Genomic DNA, 15,392 nt, shown 5'->3' with positions numbered 1-15,392 from the left:
GGATGACCTGCAAGAGCAGCCCCCTCAGTGCCCGCTGTCCACGAGCTGCCCCTGTGCCACCCAGATGGGACAGCACTGCCTCCCTCCAAAAGTTGTCTTCAGGAGGGTGGGCAGAGCAGTGTGTATTGAGGGGGTGCTCGCTGTTTACTCTAAGGGGATTTTTCTGGATGAGATGGTTCAGTTTTAAAACAAATAGGTGAATAAAGGGGAGGGAACACACACACACACACACTTAACACCCCTGCGCCTGCCTGCCTTAGCTGCTGGGGGTTGGGCACTGCATGATTTTGATGGATAAATCCAGGAGAGCAGGACTGCCAGGGGAAAACACCCTCCCCCGCGAGGACTTCGGGGCCAAACTGAGGGGATCCCAGGCAGCAGGTAAAGGGGGTGACCCTGCCCCCCCCGATCAGCACTCCAGCGGGAACGGACACACTCCCATCCGCACCATGGCATCCCTTCTTACCGTGGGGGTCTACCCCTCCCCGGGCGGGCAGCAAAGCCCTTGGACGGGCTTTGGGGGGCACGGCCGCCCCTCGCCACTCTCCCCATAGCGCGGCGCTCTGCCGGAGCGGGGTCCCCCCTCCGCCGGTGCCCCCCCGGTGCCGGGCACTCACCTGCCGGGATGCTGGGCCCGGGCTGCGCTGGGCTGCCCGGCTGGGGCCCCGCTGCCATGGGCGCCGCCGAGTTATAGTGACCGAGCGGGGCCGGGGGGGCCCGGGGGGCTCGGGGGTGACTCACGGCCCCCCCAGCCCCGCTCGCCCCGCTGTGACGTCAATGGCGCGCCGGAGCCAATCAGCGCCCGGGCGGGCAGCGCGGGAGCGCGCGCGCCGCATAGTAATCGCAGCTCATTCATAAAAACAGCCCCCCCACGCCCCGGCCCACGCCCGCTGCACGCCCCCCCCCGAAACTCCCACGGCACCCGTGGGACCCCCCCCACGAGCCCGGGTCACCGCCGTGCTGCAAGGGAGGGAAGCCTGTATTGACTCGCCCCCTCTGCCCGCAATGCGGAGGTTTGGGGGCTCCGCTGTGGAGGGGGCGGCCCGGGGTTTGGGGGGGGTGTGGGGTGGTCGAGGGGGTTCTCTCCTGGCCCCGCACAGCCGGGGTGCGCAGCCCCCTTCCCTCTCCCGGTGGGTCCCCGCGGCCCGGCTTTCCCACGCGGGGCTGAATAATTCATGGCCAGGAGAAGCGGGAAAGCCGGGCCAGGGGAGCTGCGGGAAGGGCTGGCGGGGAGCCCTCCCCCCGAGAGGAGGAGGAGAGGAGGAAGGAGAAGCCTGCGCTCCTCGAGACTCTTCCCCGCGCCGGTTCCTCGAAGCCCAGCGCGTTTCCCCGGCGATCTGTTCCCGCCGAGGAGAGAGGGGGTCTGCCGGGACCCCCGCGGGAATCGGGAGGCCCCGGTGGTCCCGGGCACGGCTGCGGCCGCCCCCTCGGAGCCCGGGCAGGGACCGGGGCCTCGGCCTGGCTCGGCTCGGTTCGGTTCGGCCCAGCCTGACTGGCCCCAGCCCCGGGGGGACGGACCCGCCGCAGCCCCGGGAGGGGTCGAAGTGTCCCGGGCACGGGGCTGGGGCGGGGAGAGCGGGCAGTGCAGGGTGTGCGGGGTGTGCAGAGTTCGAAGGGTGCGCGGGGTGTGCTGTGCACAGGCGGGTGCGGTCACACGGTGCGGGCAGGTGTGTACGGGGTGTACAGGGTGCGCAGGTGTGCAGGTGTGCGGGGTGTGTACAGCGTGTGCAAGTGTGTGCAGCTGTGCACAGGTGTGTGCAGGCATACAGGTGTGCGCAGGGGGTACCGTGTGTACAGTCCGTGCAGCCCCGGGTTTCCCACGGCCGGTGGGGGGGTGTGTGCGCGATGGGGGGCGATGGGGGTGATGCACCTCGTGAGAGACCCCCACACCCCCGGGCCGGGCCTGCCGGGGCGGGGCCGGGCGGGGCGGGATAAGGCGGGGCCGCCCCCGCCGCCGCCGGGGCCGCCTCCCGCGGGCGCGCATCTGCTCCGCTCCGCTCTCCCGGGAGATCCGTGGACACACCTCTCGCTGGGACCGTGCCGAGCCTGGCCGAGCCGAGCCGGGCCGGGCCATGGCCCCGCCGGGTCCCAGGGCGCTGCGCTGCGCGCTCCTGTGCGCGCTGCTCTGCGCGCAGGGACCCGCTCCCACCCGCGCAGGTACGGCCGGGGGGGGGCGGGGAGGAACTCGGGGCTTTGCAGCTTTGGGGCAGCTGAACTTTTTTCGGGGGGGATTGGTTTTTTCCAGGGGTTCCCCTCGCCCCCACGGGACTCCGTCTCCCGGCCTTGGTTTGGAGGAGAGGAACCCCTGCTCCTGCTCCCAGCCGTGCTCCGTGGGGCTGGGACCCCCAAGGGCCAGGGGGATGCGCTGGGCTGCAGCGGGATAAGCGGCGTGTAGGGTCCAAGCTCCTCCCCAAAAAGTGTGGGGGTCTCGTGGGCCGTGGTGGGGAGAGGGGAACGGAGCCGTCACCTCCTTCCTGAGGTGCTGCAACTCCGGGCATTAATTATGCAAACCCCAGGCTTCCTTCTGCTCCCCCTCTCCCATCCCCCTGCTGCTGCCGGGAGACATTTCCACCCTGACTTATCCCAGCGGGACCCACGCGTGTTCCCAGAGCACCCCTGGGAATGGGGCTGCCCTCAGCCGGCCCCGCTGCCCCCCTTTATTCCCTCTCCTTCCCTACACCTGACGGCAGGAGCGGGAGTTGACAACGTTGGGCTCAAACGTCTGTTCCTGCGCCTGCCACGATAAAAATAAATTATAAACCTGCCTAAACCCTTGCGAACAAAGTCCTACTTTCCCATTGGCTCCCGGCAGGTCTCCAAATGCTGGAAGGGGGGACCCAGCGGCGTGCCCACCTCCTCCCTCCGTAGCCATGGCAATGGGCCCGCAGCATCTCTGCTTCCTGCCTTGCGCCACCGGTTGCCCCCTTGGCTTTTCCTGGGAAAGAAGGAAAGGGGCTTTTCTATCAGCCGCGCACGGTTTTTAGGGAACCCTAAAAGCTGGGGGGCTACAACTGCTCGCTCCAAAGGGAGGTGCTGTGGTGGGAAGCGCTGCCGGCAGGGATGCCTTGTGCTTGTTCCGTCCCCTGGGGAGCCAACCCGGGGAAATGCCCAACACCCTCCTGCGAGCCCTGGGGGGAAGGTTCGCCCCTGGGAGCCTGGAAACACATCCAGGGTGGGGAATGGCTCCCGGCTCTTTCCCGGGACGGTGCAAACGCGGGCGTGGGACGCAGCGAGGTGCAGGCAGGGCCCGGCCGCAGCCCGTCGCAGCCTCCCTCGCCGACAGCCAGCGCTGTAAATTAATGATGAGCGTGTGTGGGGGAAGAGCAGCTCCGCAAACACCCGCGTGACTCACCGCCTCCCCGGGCCGGCGGCAACGGGGGTCCCGCGGGGTGCCCGGGGGGCAGAGGGGCGACACTGCTCGGGTAACCCTGACCAGGCTGGTGCTGCCGCCTCATCTCATTTCCAATGAGATCTCCACCAAAAGATCTCTGGAGGGCTGGCGATGCTACAAACCCCATATCGGGACGGGGGTGTGGGGTTTGGGGCTATGGGATGTGCCTTCATCCCTCCTGCTGCACTATCAGAGTGGAGCTGGGGGTCCAGCCCTCCCCCACTGCCGGAGGGATGGGTGCTGGCCCTGCCCTCACCCCTTTTCCCTGGCCTTGGCAGGAGGCTGTGGCGAGCTGAGGTCCTGCGAGATGTGTACAGCCAGCAGCCATCCCCACAACGGCACCGACTGCATCTGGGTGGGCTGCAGGACCCCCGAGGAGCCAGGTGAGTGCTCAGCTGGGTGAGCACAGAGAGGGGGCTCCCATCAGCCCTCCCCAGCCCCTGTCACTGGACCGGGCCACGCTGGGATGGTGTCGGCACTCAGCACCCTTGGATGGCTGGTCCCAGCTGCTTTCATGGCCAGGGTCCATCTCAGCTGTTCACAAAGCCCCTCCCTGGGCCCCCACCCACAGACCCTCAGGTGGATGCCCACCCCTCAACGAAGCCTCCTCATCCCAAACCCTCAGGTACCCAGGGATGCCTGGGCCCGAACACCACTGGCTATGCTGGTTTGGGATCCTTGGGGAAACGGTGCCCCCTCTTCCCACAGGAACAGGGAGCTGCGTGCAGAGAGGGTCAGCGGTGCGGGAGACCTGTGCACTCTACAACACCAGCGCCCTGTGCCGAGGTAACCCCGGACCCCCAAACCCCCGCAGACCCTCTGACCTTCGGGACAGAGGTGCTGGTGCAGGTACCAGGGCCATGGGGATGAAATCCCACCACCAGGACAGGGACCTGGGGTGCAGGGGTGTGCGGCAATGTCCCCTGTTGCCCCTTTTACCCCCTTGCCTCTGTCCCTGCCTTCTCCAGCACTGAAGTCCCACACGGAAGAGCCTCCACGGTCCCACAGCAAGGAGCCAGTGACACACTCCACAAGTGAGTGGGTCTGGGGAGGGGTGGGAGGCGGTGGGATGGGGGTCCTGGATGCCCCCGGGATCGGGGACATGTCCCAACAAGGCACTTCCCTCCATATTTCACATCCCTTTGGGAGGGATGAGCAGAGCTGCCCTCAGGGCTGGATCAATGGATGTGCCCCCTGCCCTGGGTCACAGCTCTCTGTCCCTGTCACCTCTCTCTGGCCTGGGCAATGCCCAGGTAGGGCTAGGGGACTCACAACACTCAGCAGCCCTCCAGGAACAAGCCCTGATTCCATCGTTGCTGGGAATTGCCACCTCCAGCCTGGCTGGGAGTGGAGAAGGAGCCTCTTCCAGGAGCGGGAACTGGAGAGCGCTGGGCTCATTACAGCGGGTAACCAGAGCCTGGAGCCTGCTGAATTATTGATCCCACTGGGATCTGTTTGCCACTGGCTCCTTTCCTGCAGCTCCAGCTGCTCTGGCATGGGAAGGGGCTGAGCCCATCCCAGCATCCACATATTTGTGGGAACATCCCAGCCCAAGCTGGGAGCTACCAGTCCTCCCTGTGCAGCCACTGGGATCCGCACGGACCCCAAATCCCCTCTTATTGGTGGACGCATCTGTACCCAGGGATGCCAACACACCCATAACTCCCCAAACCTCCTGTTTCCCTGGCCACCAGGGACCACCACCACCAGTGCCCCGCTGACAGGCAGCCCTGACTTCCGCCCGCCCGGCTTCGACACGGCAAGTTTCATCGGGGGCATCGTGCTGGTGCTGTGCGTCCAGGCCGTCGCCTTCTTCGTCATCAAGTTCATCAAGTCGAAGGACAGCACCTACCAAACGCTGTAAGGGCCCCATGCTCCCACCGGAACCGGGATGGAGGGGGGGACCCGGGCCAAGCCCACCCTAAAGTCAAGACTGGGGTCACCCTGGGGTGTGTCCTGTCTCCGCTGTGTTGTGTCCCGTGGCTCTTTGTGCCGGTCCGCCCTCACCCTGCAGGGGACGATTTGGGAGGTGGAGGGGTCCACGTCCTCCTCCCTGTCCCCTCACCGGTGCCTGGCTGTCCTGCCACCTCCCCTGTCTGTCAGTGTCTGGCTGGGTCCTGGCTCTGAGCCCGTGGGGAGCGGGAGGGCCCCAAATCTGTCCCTCAGAGCTGAGCCAAGGGTGCTCCATGCTGTCCCCGTGTCCCTGGGCTAGCTGTGTCTAACGTGGGGGGCCGTGCCCCATCTCTCTTTCCTTCCACGCTGCCAGAGAGGACAACCAGTAGGTTCTGGGTGCCGGCGGCAGGGGGAGGGGGTGTCCACCCGCAGCCCCAGAGCTTCACCCTTCCTTCGCACCCCCCGGGCAGAGGGGAGGAGGGCCCTCCCTCCTGGTTTGCATGACGGGTGTTTCCCAGCTGGTTTTGCCGTTTCCTGTGGGTTTCCTGTTAGGGATGGAAGGGAAGGGGTCCCCCCCGCCCCCTTTCCGGCACGGAGCCCCTCAGGGCTGCAGCCCCACACAGCCCCTTCTGCCACCTGGGCGAGGGGTCCCCAGTGCCCCCAGCCTCACCACAGCGGGGTGCAGCCCCCTCACCCTGAGCATCCTCAACAGCACGGGAACTGCGGGGCTCCCAGCCTGGCCACAGTTTGACCCCAGCTCGCACCCAGCAGCCCCCTTCCCACTCTCGGCACCCCCTGCCCCATCGCCTCCCCACAGCCTTGAGGCTCGTGGGGCTGGGGGGTGCCCTCCTCCCCTCGTGGATTCTTGGGTGCTTTTCCCTCCAGCATTTTGGCCAGAGCACCCAGCCCTGCCCTGACACCCCCCCAGTCCCCCGTGCCCGCCGAGGAGCGGAGCCAGGGCCCTGCTGTGTGCTTTTGCTGTGCCTCTGTGTGCTCTGGGGGGGGGCTGGGGGCTTCCCTCTCCCCCACCCTCTTTCTGTGTGCTGTTTTGGGGAGGGGGCTGCGTGTCGTGTGCTGTGGGGTGACGCTTGTAGCTCGGGCTGCCCCCATTAAACTCTGGTGGTGGTGTCTGTGTTGTGTCCGGGGGGTTCCTGTGGCTGGGGAGGTGTATGGGATCCCCCCCTGCTGCAGGTGGAGTCCAGTGCAGTCCAACCCCTCCCCATGGTGTGGGTGGGCACTGGGACACCACCTGCACCCCCCTCCCTGGGGGCTGCGAGGGGCTGGGACCCACAGGGTGAAGCCCCCAGGACCTTTCCTGCCACATCTCCTTTCTGTCCCATGCACCAGGATCTGAGGGCTCCGCGCCTCCAGGCTGGGGGGGGACGCTGTCCCCGCCCTCCCCAGGTGAAGAGGCCACTGCTGGTGTCCCCCTGCCCGCGGCCGGACTGTCCCCCCGCGCAGGCCCCCCACACCCGACTATGCAAAGCTGGGACATGGCCCCCAGGCCCGACCCCGTCCCTGTCCCCAGCGTGGGGCTGGGGATGCTCCGGGGTTTGCACCTCCGGCTGCTCCCAGGGGATGCAGGGGGGGCCCATCCAGCCCCGAATTCCACCTTGGGCCCCCCACCCTGTGCTTGCCAGATGCCATGGGGACCTGTGGCCATGGGTGGCAGTGGGGGGGCCCTTTGCTGGCCTCAGCCCCACACCGGGCAGAGCCCGAGCTGGAACGGGGGGGACAGAAACCAATAAAGGATTTTCCTGTAATTCCTGGTGTCCGTGTCATTGTCACCCATCTCCTGTCACTCCGGAGCCCCAGCAGTGGGTGCTGTCCTGGGAGATTTCGGTTGCAAAAAAACCTTCGGGGATTTGGCTGTTCCTGCCCACAGGGTGATACTGGTGGGTGGCCCCAGTGACTCCAGTCCTCCCAGTGACCAGGGAAGGGGAACCAGTGTGGGTCTCCCAGTGTGACAGGGCAGCCCAGTGTGGGGTATCCCAGTAAGAAAAGGGGCATCCTCGTAGAGGAATGACCCCCCCCACTCCACCCAGGGCTGTGACAGGGCCACTGGAGCCCCATGGTTGCCACCCCAGGGGCTGGGAGGACAGTGATGGAGAGCACAGCCCCACACTGGAAGCAGTGGGATGCAGCAGCTCCAGCCCCGCAGTGGAGGGAGAAGTCAGGGTGTGGTGGCCAGGGCAACAAACAGCCACCAGATGTGCCCTCAGCAATAAAAAGCTGCCAGATGTGCCCTCTGGTGCCACTTCATTGCTGCTGGAAGGGGAGGGCACAGACCCCAGCCCGCACAGTGGTGTCTCCATCCCTCAGGTCCCACAGTCCCGCTGGCACCAGCCGGTCCTTGGGGGGCTGGGGCTACGCCCGGGGGACCAGGTTGGTCCGCAGGGGCAGCAGCGCTTCCACCCAGTGCCCGGGCTGCTGCAGCAGCCGCTTCCACACCCCCTGCTCCTCCGCCGTCGAGTCCATCCAGCCCACGGGCAGCCCGTAGCTGCTCCCTGCAGAGAGAGCACCCCGTCACCCCCGAGCTGTGACACCGGGGACACCCAGGGCACACCCCGAGCAGCTGGGGGTCCCTCCTCCTCACCGGTGCCCAGGCTGAGCCGGATGCCGCCCAGCTGGCGCTTGGAGAAGGCTTCGTGGTGCCAGAGGGTGAACTCGGCACACGCCTCGGCCAAGTCCTTGGCCTGGAAGCCGTCGTACACCATGGTGTGGTTGAAGAGGGGGTTCAGGCTCCGCTTCACCACCCGTGTCTTCTGCCGGCTCGCCTTGCTGTCATCCGGCAGCACGTAGCTGGGGTGACACCGCGGTGAGGGGGGGCCCCCCAGCAGCCCCTCTGGGTGGCCCCGGGGTGTCACCCCCCCTTACCACTGCACGAAGGCATCCACAGTGCCGCTCTGCAGTGGGATGAGGCTCTGAGCATCCTTCACCCAGATGTGCAGCTCGCCCGTGGGTGGCATCCCCGCTCCTGCGGGCCAGAGGGGTCAGGGCCGCCCTGCATGCCAGACTCCCCCAGCTGCCCACAGGCCCCTCTCACCTTCTGAGCCGGCAGGGATGAACTTCAGTGCCAGGTTGAGGTTGCCACGGCTGGCAAGGCCATCTGAGGGGATGGGCATCTGTGGGGCATGGGGACGTTACGGGGGCAGTGCATGAACAGGGGGCTGGGGAGGCAGGGAGCTCACCCGTGGCTGGAGACTGAACCACTCGGGGCGGGTGTTGGCCCAGTCCCAGGTGCCCAGCGCGACCTCCACCTCCCCCAGGAACAGGTTCCTGCCCAGGCTGTCATGGTGCCACACCGAGAGGTTCAGGGTCCGGCTCTGCAGGTCCCTCTTCTCCAGCTTGTACTGGTGGGGAGGGGACACAGGCTGAGATTATCCACCCCCAGCCACCCGATCTGAACCACGGGGACCCTCCAAATCCACCCCTAAACATGGCTAGAGACCTTGAGGGTCTCGTTGAAGACGGGATCCAAGCTCCTCTTCCTCACCGCGGTCTTGCGCTTGCTGCGGTTGGACTTGTCCGGCAGCAGGTAGGTCTTGATGTACCTGGGGCCAAAGAACGAGGTGGCTGCAGTGGGGGCAGGGTGGGCATCCCCTGGGCAGTGCCACGGGGGGCTGGGGCACTCACGGGTCCGAGCGCTGCTTCTTGGCTTCGGCCAGCTCCCGGCAGCGCAGGACGTGCACCTGCAGCTCCTTCTTGGCCGGGTCGTAGCGCAGGGAGAACTGGACACAGCCCCGCACGGCCACCCTGCCCAGCTCCCCCTCGCTGTACAGGCTCATCAGGCTCCCGCTCAGCTGCAGGGGGTGACACGGTCAGGGTGGGGTGGGGAGGTGACACCAGGGGGGCTGGGGAGGTGCCCCCCACCCACCCCACCCCGGCCCAGTCACGCACGGTGGAGGAGCTGAGGCTGGACACGGAGGAGCTGGTGCTCAGCAGGCTCGGGAGGGTGTGGCCGTTCTGTGGGGACACCGGGGCTGGGGGGGTCTGGTCTCTCGGGGGGGTCTCTGGTCTCTGGAAATGCAAAGAGGGGTCAGCACCCCTCCTCGGGCCCCCAGCCCCACTGAGGGCACCCAGCTCCCAGCAGTGTCTGGTGCTTGGGGTACAGGCCATGCTGTGCTGGCTTTGCTAAGTCTCCCCAGCCCCCAAAAACCCCATACAGCCCCCCCCTCCAACCTTGTACAGACCCCCTCCAGCCCCCCAAACTCATACAGCTCCTCCAACCCACCCAATCCTAGAGAGCCCCTCAACCCCGTGGAGCCCCCTCAAGACCCTACAGCCCTATAAAGCCCCATACACCCCCCCTCCAACACCCCTTACAGCCCCCCCAACCCCTACAGCCCCCCAGCCTCCCTCCCACCTGCCCAGCATCGTGGCTGCTGTGTGCGGAGCCCGGCTCCTCCTCATCCTCCTCTGTGCTGGATGAGCTGAAGGAGTTCCCACCTCCCGTGTCACCTGCAAGGACCAGGGGCAGGTGGGGGTCCCGACCCAGCAGGGGTGGGTAGGAAGGGGGGATCCCTCTTTTGGCCAGAGCAGCGGAATGGCCACAATGGGGGGCCAGGAGGAGGCTGGTGATCAGAGCTGGGGGGCTCCAGCCCCCCAAATCCCCACAGCACGGGCCCCCCATCCCCGTTACCTGGCTGCGCCGGGCTGTCCTGCTCCCTCACCGGGATGTCACCCTGCAGCAGGGGCTGTGACATCGGGGTCTCCTCCACAGCCGGGGCGGGGGGGCTGGGCTGTGAGGGACAGGGTGAGAACAGGGACCCTGGGCACCCCCTCCTCCCCCACCTGCTACCCCCAGCCCCCGTTCCCCTCTGCTCCTGGGGACAGGGTGAGGGATGACCCATGGGACACCCCGTGGGACCTTTTGTGGGACATTTCCCATCACTCTGCAGGGTTCAGGATCACTCCAAGTGCAGCACAACCTTGGGATGGCACTGGGGGTGCTGCAGGGTGATCCCCACCCATCACCAGGGTGTCAGACACTGCTCAACCCCACACCAGGGACCCACCTGGAGCTCAGGGGCCTCCTGCATCTCTGTGAGGGAGCTGTGGGAAGAGATCACCGTTAGTTTGGTCTGGATGGTGGACAGCCAAACACCGGGACAGTGGGAGACACTGGGATGGTGGGAGACACTGGGATAATGGACAGATGGACACTGGGATGGTGGGAGATGGTGCAAAACCAGACCCTGGAATGATGGGCAGGCACCGGCCCTGGCTGCACCATCCCCCTCGCCACGGGTGCTGCTCCCCTCCAGCCCCCTTGTGCCACCCCAGCGGGTACCAGTGAGATGCCACCAGCCCCGGGGCACCTGTGGGATGCCACCGTCTCCTCCCTCACCTCTCCTCCATGTCCTGTGCACCATCCTCATCCTCCTTCTCCTCTGCCAGCGGCTCGTCAATGGCCTCCAGCTCGCCCAGGCTGGGGCCACGTTCCAGGTCCCCCGTTCCTGGGGACATCGGGGAGCTCAGCGGGCCAAGCTCTGGCCCCCATTTCCCTGTCCCCTCCACGCCCCATCCCTCGCCTACCCCGGGGCCGCCTCCTGCGGCGGATGGAGGCTCGGACGAGGTCGGAGCCCAGCGGGTGCCGGTGGCGCTGGGCCCGGGCGTCGCAGAACCAGTCCCCGGTGAGGCTCCGCAGCCGCGCCGGGTCCGACACCGACTTGCGGAGTTTGCTGGGGGCAGGAGGGTGACATTGGGACCCCTGTGCCACTGCCCCAGAGCCTTCCCAGTCCATGGAGCCGCCCCAACAGGGTCTGGGGGACACCAGCCACCCCCTCCCAGGGGGTTTGGGACCCTCGGTGCTGGTGTGACAAACCAGGGGCTTCACCCTGGCTGAGCTCAGTGGGTGACCCCATCGCAGGTGAAAAGGGGACCCTCAGCCGGGCTGCTCTGTCCCCAAGGGGTGATGGACCCCCAGCTGGCTGCTCCTGGAGGGTCCACGCTGTCCCTAATGGTGGCGCCGAGCAGGGACCCCCAGCCCACCTGATGCGTCCCTCCTCCCGCCGGCGGAGCTGCCAGTCCCGGCGCAGCACCTCGGCGATGCAGCTCCGCTCCTCCTCCGTCAGGAAGCTCAGGTCCAGCAGCGCCTCGGGCTCCAGCGCCATGGCGGGGTGCGGGGACAGCGCGGGGACACGGCGAGGGGCTGGCCCGGGCGGGGGCAGGGACACGGAGCGCTCAGCGTGCCGGGCGTGCACCAGCGATGCCAACATCTGGAGAGGCACCTCGGGGCCGCTGTGGAGGACCCCCCCCGGTCATCCTGCTGAAAGGACAAGGGGGAGGAGCTCAGCCCACACCCCCACTCTAAACACCCTAAACACCCCTGCCACCCCCACCGGCGACAAGCGAGGAGCGGGGCGATGCCGAGGGTGCCCAGAGAAGGGCACAGGCAGCCCGAGGGCGGGCTCGGGGCACTGCGGCGCTCCTCCGGCTGCCGGCTCCGTGCCAGGCCAGCCCTGCCCGCGGCCCGTGTTTGCCCAGCGTGTTTGCTCAGGACTGGCCCTGCCCCTGCCCGCTTTCCCAGGGATTCACCGGGTGCCAGCGCACAGGGACAGATGGCAGAAGGGGGCTTGGCTGCCCCCAGGATGGGCTGAGACCGAACCGGGCTGAGGCCGTTCTCAGATCATCACATCTCCCGGGGGGTTTTGCCCCATGCCCGGCGTTGCCTCACCACGGCCCTTCCTGTCCCCGCTGTTGGGAAAGCGCTGCCTGCTGTCACCGAGGGCAGGAAATTGCAGCAGCCGCGGGGCAGGATCAGCCTGGACCCCCCCCGGGCAGCTCCCGGGCACCCCCAGGCTCCTGAGCACCCACAGAGCCACGTCCTGGCACGGCTGGGGGGTCCCACCTCCACCAGTGGCCCTGTCCCCAGCCCCAAAGGTGACTCTGACCCCGCCCCATGGGTGGCCCTGTTCCAGCCTGTCCCCAGTCCCTCGGAGGGTCCCATCCCTGCCCCACAGGTGCCCCTGCCCCAGCGCCGGGGGGTGTCAGACACCCCCCAGGGTTGGGGACCCCAGCCCAGGACCTGAGCACGAGAAGGGCACCTTCTGCTGCCACCCCCAGCACAGCCCGCCCCAAACCAGCCCCAGGGAACCCCCCCATCGCACACAGAGGAACCCCAACACTGCCTGGCCCCCTCGGGCGAACCTGTGACACCCACCGGCCCCCTGCCCCCGACATCGGTCTGGTGGGGGGGTCTCGGGGGACACGAACGGGCTCTCCCCGGGGCTGGGGGGGTCTCGGGGGACACGAACCGGCTCTCACCGGGGCTGGGGTGATGCTGCCGCTGTCTCCCCGCCGCAGCCGCTCGTATCCTGTTTACTGCCGGCACACGGGGGGGTCCCCCCACCCCGGAACAGAGCCACCACCTAAAAATGTCACCTAGGCCTGAGCCAGGCACTGCTGTGGTGCCCCGTTCCCCGTGGGGACCCCAAAACGGAACCGTGAAGAAGCACCACAGCCCTGCCAGTGCGCAATGGGGTGCTGGGCACCCGGCCCCCCACCCTGCACGGGGGACCAGTCAAACCAGTTAAACCTCCCCAGCAAGCCACAGCTGGGGGGTGCACGTCCCCCTTTTTTCATTGCAGGCAGCCCGACAAGACACGGGGGGTCCGGACGGCGTGAAGCACCCCCCACACCCCTCCCTAAAATGCACCCACGCCCAGCCCCTCCTGGGTGACCCCCACAGCCCCCCAGGACCGGCAGATCCCAGTGGCCTCCAGCACAGCCCAGGCTTGCCGGACACCCGGGATGCCCTCGCCTCCTCCTAGCACCAGGGACCCCATTCGCGGGGGCCTCAGACCCCCGCCAGCCCCAGGTCTCTGTCACAGCGTGGGGACAAGAAAAATCACCCCTCAAACGCGTGACCCGGAGCCCCCAGCCCGCCCCTTCTCACCGGGCAGCAGAGCGGGGCGGGTGTGCAGCCCCCCAAGTGGGGCGAGAGGAGCCGGACCACACCCCCCCCGCGGTGCCGGTGCAGCCTCCCCGCAGTGGGCTCAGCCCCACGCCCCCCCTTACCTGTCCAGGTGAGGGGTCTCGGTGGCTCGTCGCCCTCCAGCACCCCACGGGACCCTCGAGGGTGCGCGGTGCCCCCGCTCCCCACCCCTGGCTCGGTGCTGTGCCCGGGGTGACTCAACCGCAGCCCTGCGAGCGCCTCCGCGCCCGGCGGCACGAAAGCAGGGACTGGAGCCAGCAGCACCCGCCGGACGGGACTGAACTGGGCTGAACTGGGCTGAACTGGGCTGAACTGGGAGGCGTCAGGCGCCTGGGAAGGGGTGGCGCAGCGGGGATGCGCCCCGGGTCAGGGGGACCCCAAGCGTGGTGGAGGCTGGAAGCCAAGGGCGTGGGAAAGGGGATGGGTGGGAGATGTCCCACCCTGGTGTCACACGGGGGGGCTGGGGGCAGGATGTGGTTCTGGGGTTCCTGGGAGAGCGCCTGGGCTGCACTGGGGGAACTGGGGGGACTGGTGTGTGCTGGGCATGGGGGGAGCAGTGCCTCTGCCCCGCTGCAGCACCCTGAAGCCCCCACCCCAAAAGCCCAGTGTGGAGCAGCATCAGCTCCCTGGGGCTTTGCAGGACCCCCATCCCCAGGGTGTCCTCGGCTCCATGGCCCCCATCCCATAATGCATTCCCAGCCCACAGCTCCTTTCCCACGGGATGGCCCCAGCCCCCTCCTCACCCCATGGCTCCCCCCAGCCCCAGATTCCCTATCCCATGGATATGTCCAGCCCCACAACCCCCATCCTGCTGGGGACAATCCCATCCGGCTCTGAATGGCCGGGAGTCCTGACCCCCCAGGACCATCCTGGGTGCTCAGCCCCACGCAGGAGTGGGCCAGCAGTGCCAGGCAGGGATAAACCCTGGGCAAGAGCACCTCTCTCTGGCACAGCGGGACCTGTGCCTCAGTTTCCCTCGATGCCAGAGGGAGAGCAGCTGGGTGGGGGTGGGGGTCAGGCTCCCCCCAGCTTTAATGCGAGATGGCAGCACTTACCGAGCACAGGACTGCAAGAAAAGGGGATTATTTTTAGCCTGGTTTCTCAGGAAATGAGACTTCAGCAGTGGCTTCGTGTGTCTGTGGGCCACCCTCCTCTTCCTCCCCTTGCAGAGCGCTCGCTGCTCAGCTCCGGTGGGGGGTCCCAAGGGAATGGGAGCCCTGCAATGGGTGTCCTGGGAATGCAGCCAGGTCTCTGCAGGGTAACAATGATGTGAGGACAGTTGTGTCCCCACAGGGCTTCTCGTGGGCTGGGGTCACCCCAGGTGAGCACCAAGCCTTTTCTGGGCATCCTGCACCCTTTGTTTCTGCAACATCCAGAGTGAGGAACATTTATGGGACAGAGAAGGAAGCGGGGAGAAGTGGGACACAATCTTGCACTGTCCCACCCCATCCTTGGTGACCCAGAGGTGCAGCGAGTTTGCCGGGTCTCAGCCACAGCCGGCGCCTCGGGTGGTGGGGACGGAGGCTGCAGCGACCCAGTGACAGCGGGTGGCACCCAGGAACACCCTGGCCACCAGCACACCTGAGCCAGGTGCCGGGCCAGCCCTCGGGGATGGTTTTCCTTGCAGCCAGGCACAGAGCAGGTTCTGGCTCATTTCGGTGCCGCGTGGGCAGCCCCGAGCCAGCGCTGGCGAGGAGCGAGTCCCGGCCTGCTCCCAGCCCTCTGCCCCCTCCAGGACTCGTTCCTCAGGAGGTGCAGGCAAGTCTGGTTCTCCTGGAGGAAAACTGAGGCAGGAGCACGAGCTGGATCACAGGCAGAGCCCCACCAGTGGATTTGGGGGCAGTGGGGAAGCCCTTGCAGCACAGCACCCCAGCTTTTACACTGCTACATGTCCCCCCAAAGCCTTGTGGCCACCTGGCCCCATTCCTCTCCTGGGATCTCAGCTCCCCGTGCCCTCTGCCCTCCCAGAGCCTTTGATGTGACACTCGAGCGCTCCCTGGACAGACAGGAACGGTGCCAGATCCCCCAGGGACAGACCCCAGCTCCCACAGGGATGGACCCCATCTCTCATGGTGGCAGACTCCAACTCCCGGGGCCTGGGGGACCCTTTGTCTGCACTTTTAATTCTTTATTTCAAATCCCCACACCAGAGCAGGGACCTCGAGGCGT

The 15,392-nt window shown here is 67.1% G+C and overlaps 2 protein-coding genes across 11 annotated transcripts; one reads left to right on the top strand and one right to left on the bottom strand.

Annotated features, from left to right (window-relative positions):
* On the top strand, window positions 1–7,047 carry CD164L2 (CD164 molecule like 2). 3 transcript variants are annotated; one of them, XM_048326934.1, is made up of 6 exons: window positions 1–381; window positions 3,670–3,774; window positions 4,100–4,177; window positions 4,360–4,425; window positions 5,086–5,251; window positions 6,632–7,047. In XM_048326934.1, exons 1-6 carry the CDS (start codon window positions 282–284, stop codon window positions 6,636–6,638), a joined length of 522 nt encoding a protein of 173 aa, XP_048182891.1. In that variant the 5' UTR covers window positions 1–281; the 3' UTR covers window positions 6,639–7,047. The 3 variants fall into 3 exon arrangements, with proteins under 3 accessions (XP_048182891.1, XP_048182890.1, XP_048182892.1); XM_048326933.1 differs by having other exon boundaries at window positions 5,658–7,047; XM_048326935.1 differs by lacking the exon at window positions 1–381 and adding an exon at window positions 1,984–2,157 and having other exon boundaries at window positions 5,658–7,047.
* A 479-nt stretch (window positions 7,048–7,526) lies between these two features.
* SYTL1 (synaptotagmin like 1) lies at window positions 7,527–15,309 on the bottom strand. 8 transcript variants are annotated; one of them, XM_048326926.1, is made up of 16 exons: window positions 14,279–15,309; window positions 12,554–12,657; window positions 11,279–11,555; window positions 10,823–10,968; window positions 10,635–10,743; window positions 10,303–10,339; window positions 9,927–10,026; window positions 9,651–9,745; window positions 9,185–9,304; window positions 8,921–9,087; window positions 8,736–8,838; window positions 8,476–8,637; window positions 8,331–8,409; window positions 8,162–8,261; window positions 7,881–8,086; window positions 7,527–7,791 (listed from the first exon to the last, which is right to left on the bottom strand). In XM_048326926.1, exons 3-16 carry the CDS (start codon window positions 11,503–11,505, stop codon window positions 7,652–7,654), a joined length of 1,791 nt encoding a protein of 596 aa, XP_048182883.1. In that variant the 5' UTR covers window positions 11,506–11,555; window positions 12,554–12,657; window positions 14,279–15,309; the 3' UTR covers window positions 7,527–7,651. The 8 variants fall into 8 exon arrangements, with proteins under 8 accessions (XP_048182883.1, XP_048182886.1, XP_048182882.1 ...); XM_048326929.1 differs by lacking the exon at window positions 14,279–15,309 and adding an exon at window positions 13,307–13,824 and having other exon boundaries at window positions 11,279–11,527; XM_048326925.1 differs by lacking the exon at window positions 14,279–15,309 and adding an exon at window positions 13,307–13,823 and having other exon boundaries at window positions 12,544–12,657.
* Between the last annotated feature and the right edge of the window lie 83 nt (window positions 15,310–15,392).

This window comes from Corvus hawaiiensis, chromosome 23 (assembly GCF_020740725.1).
Source record: "Corvus hawaiiensis isolate bCorHaw1 chromosome 23, bCorHaw1.pri.cur, whole genome shotgun sequence".
Taxonomy (NCBI): Eukaryota; Metazoa; Chordata; class Aves; order Passeriformes; family Corvidae; genus Corvus; species Corvus hawaiiensis.
This window is presented reverse-complemented; position numbering and strand designations above follow the sequence as displayed.

Coding starts and splice junctions, on each gene's coding strand:
- SYTL1 (XM_048326926.1), bottom strand. CDS start 11,505: ATGTTGGCATCGCTGGTGCACGCCCGGCACGCTGAGCGCTCCGTGTCC. Junction 9,305..9,650: donor GCAGCCACGATGCTGGGCAG/GTGGGAGGGAGG, acceptor TTGCATTTCCAG/AGACCAGAGACCCCCCCGAG. Junction 7,792..7,880: donor CCGGCTCAGCCTGGGCACCG/GTGAGGAGGAGG, acceptor CTCTCTCTGCAG/GGAGCAGCTACGGGCTGCCC.
- CD164L2 (XM_048326933.1), top strand. CDS start 282: ATGATTTTGATGGATAAATCCAGGAGAGCAGGACTGCCAGGGGAAAAC. Junction 3,775..4,099: donor CAGGACCCCCGAGGAGCCAG/GTGAGTGCTCAG, acceptor CTCTTCCCACAG/GAACAGGGAGCTGCGTGCAG. Junction 4,178..4,359: donor CACCAGCGCCCTGTGCCGAG/GTAACCCCGGAC, acceptor TGCCTTCTCCAG/CACTGAAGTCCCACACGGAA.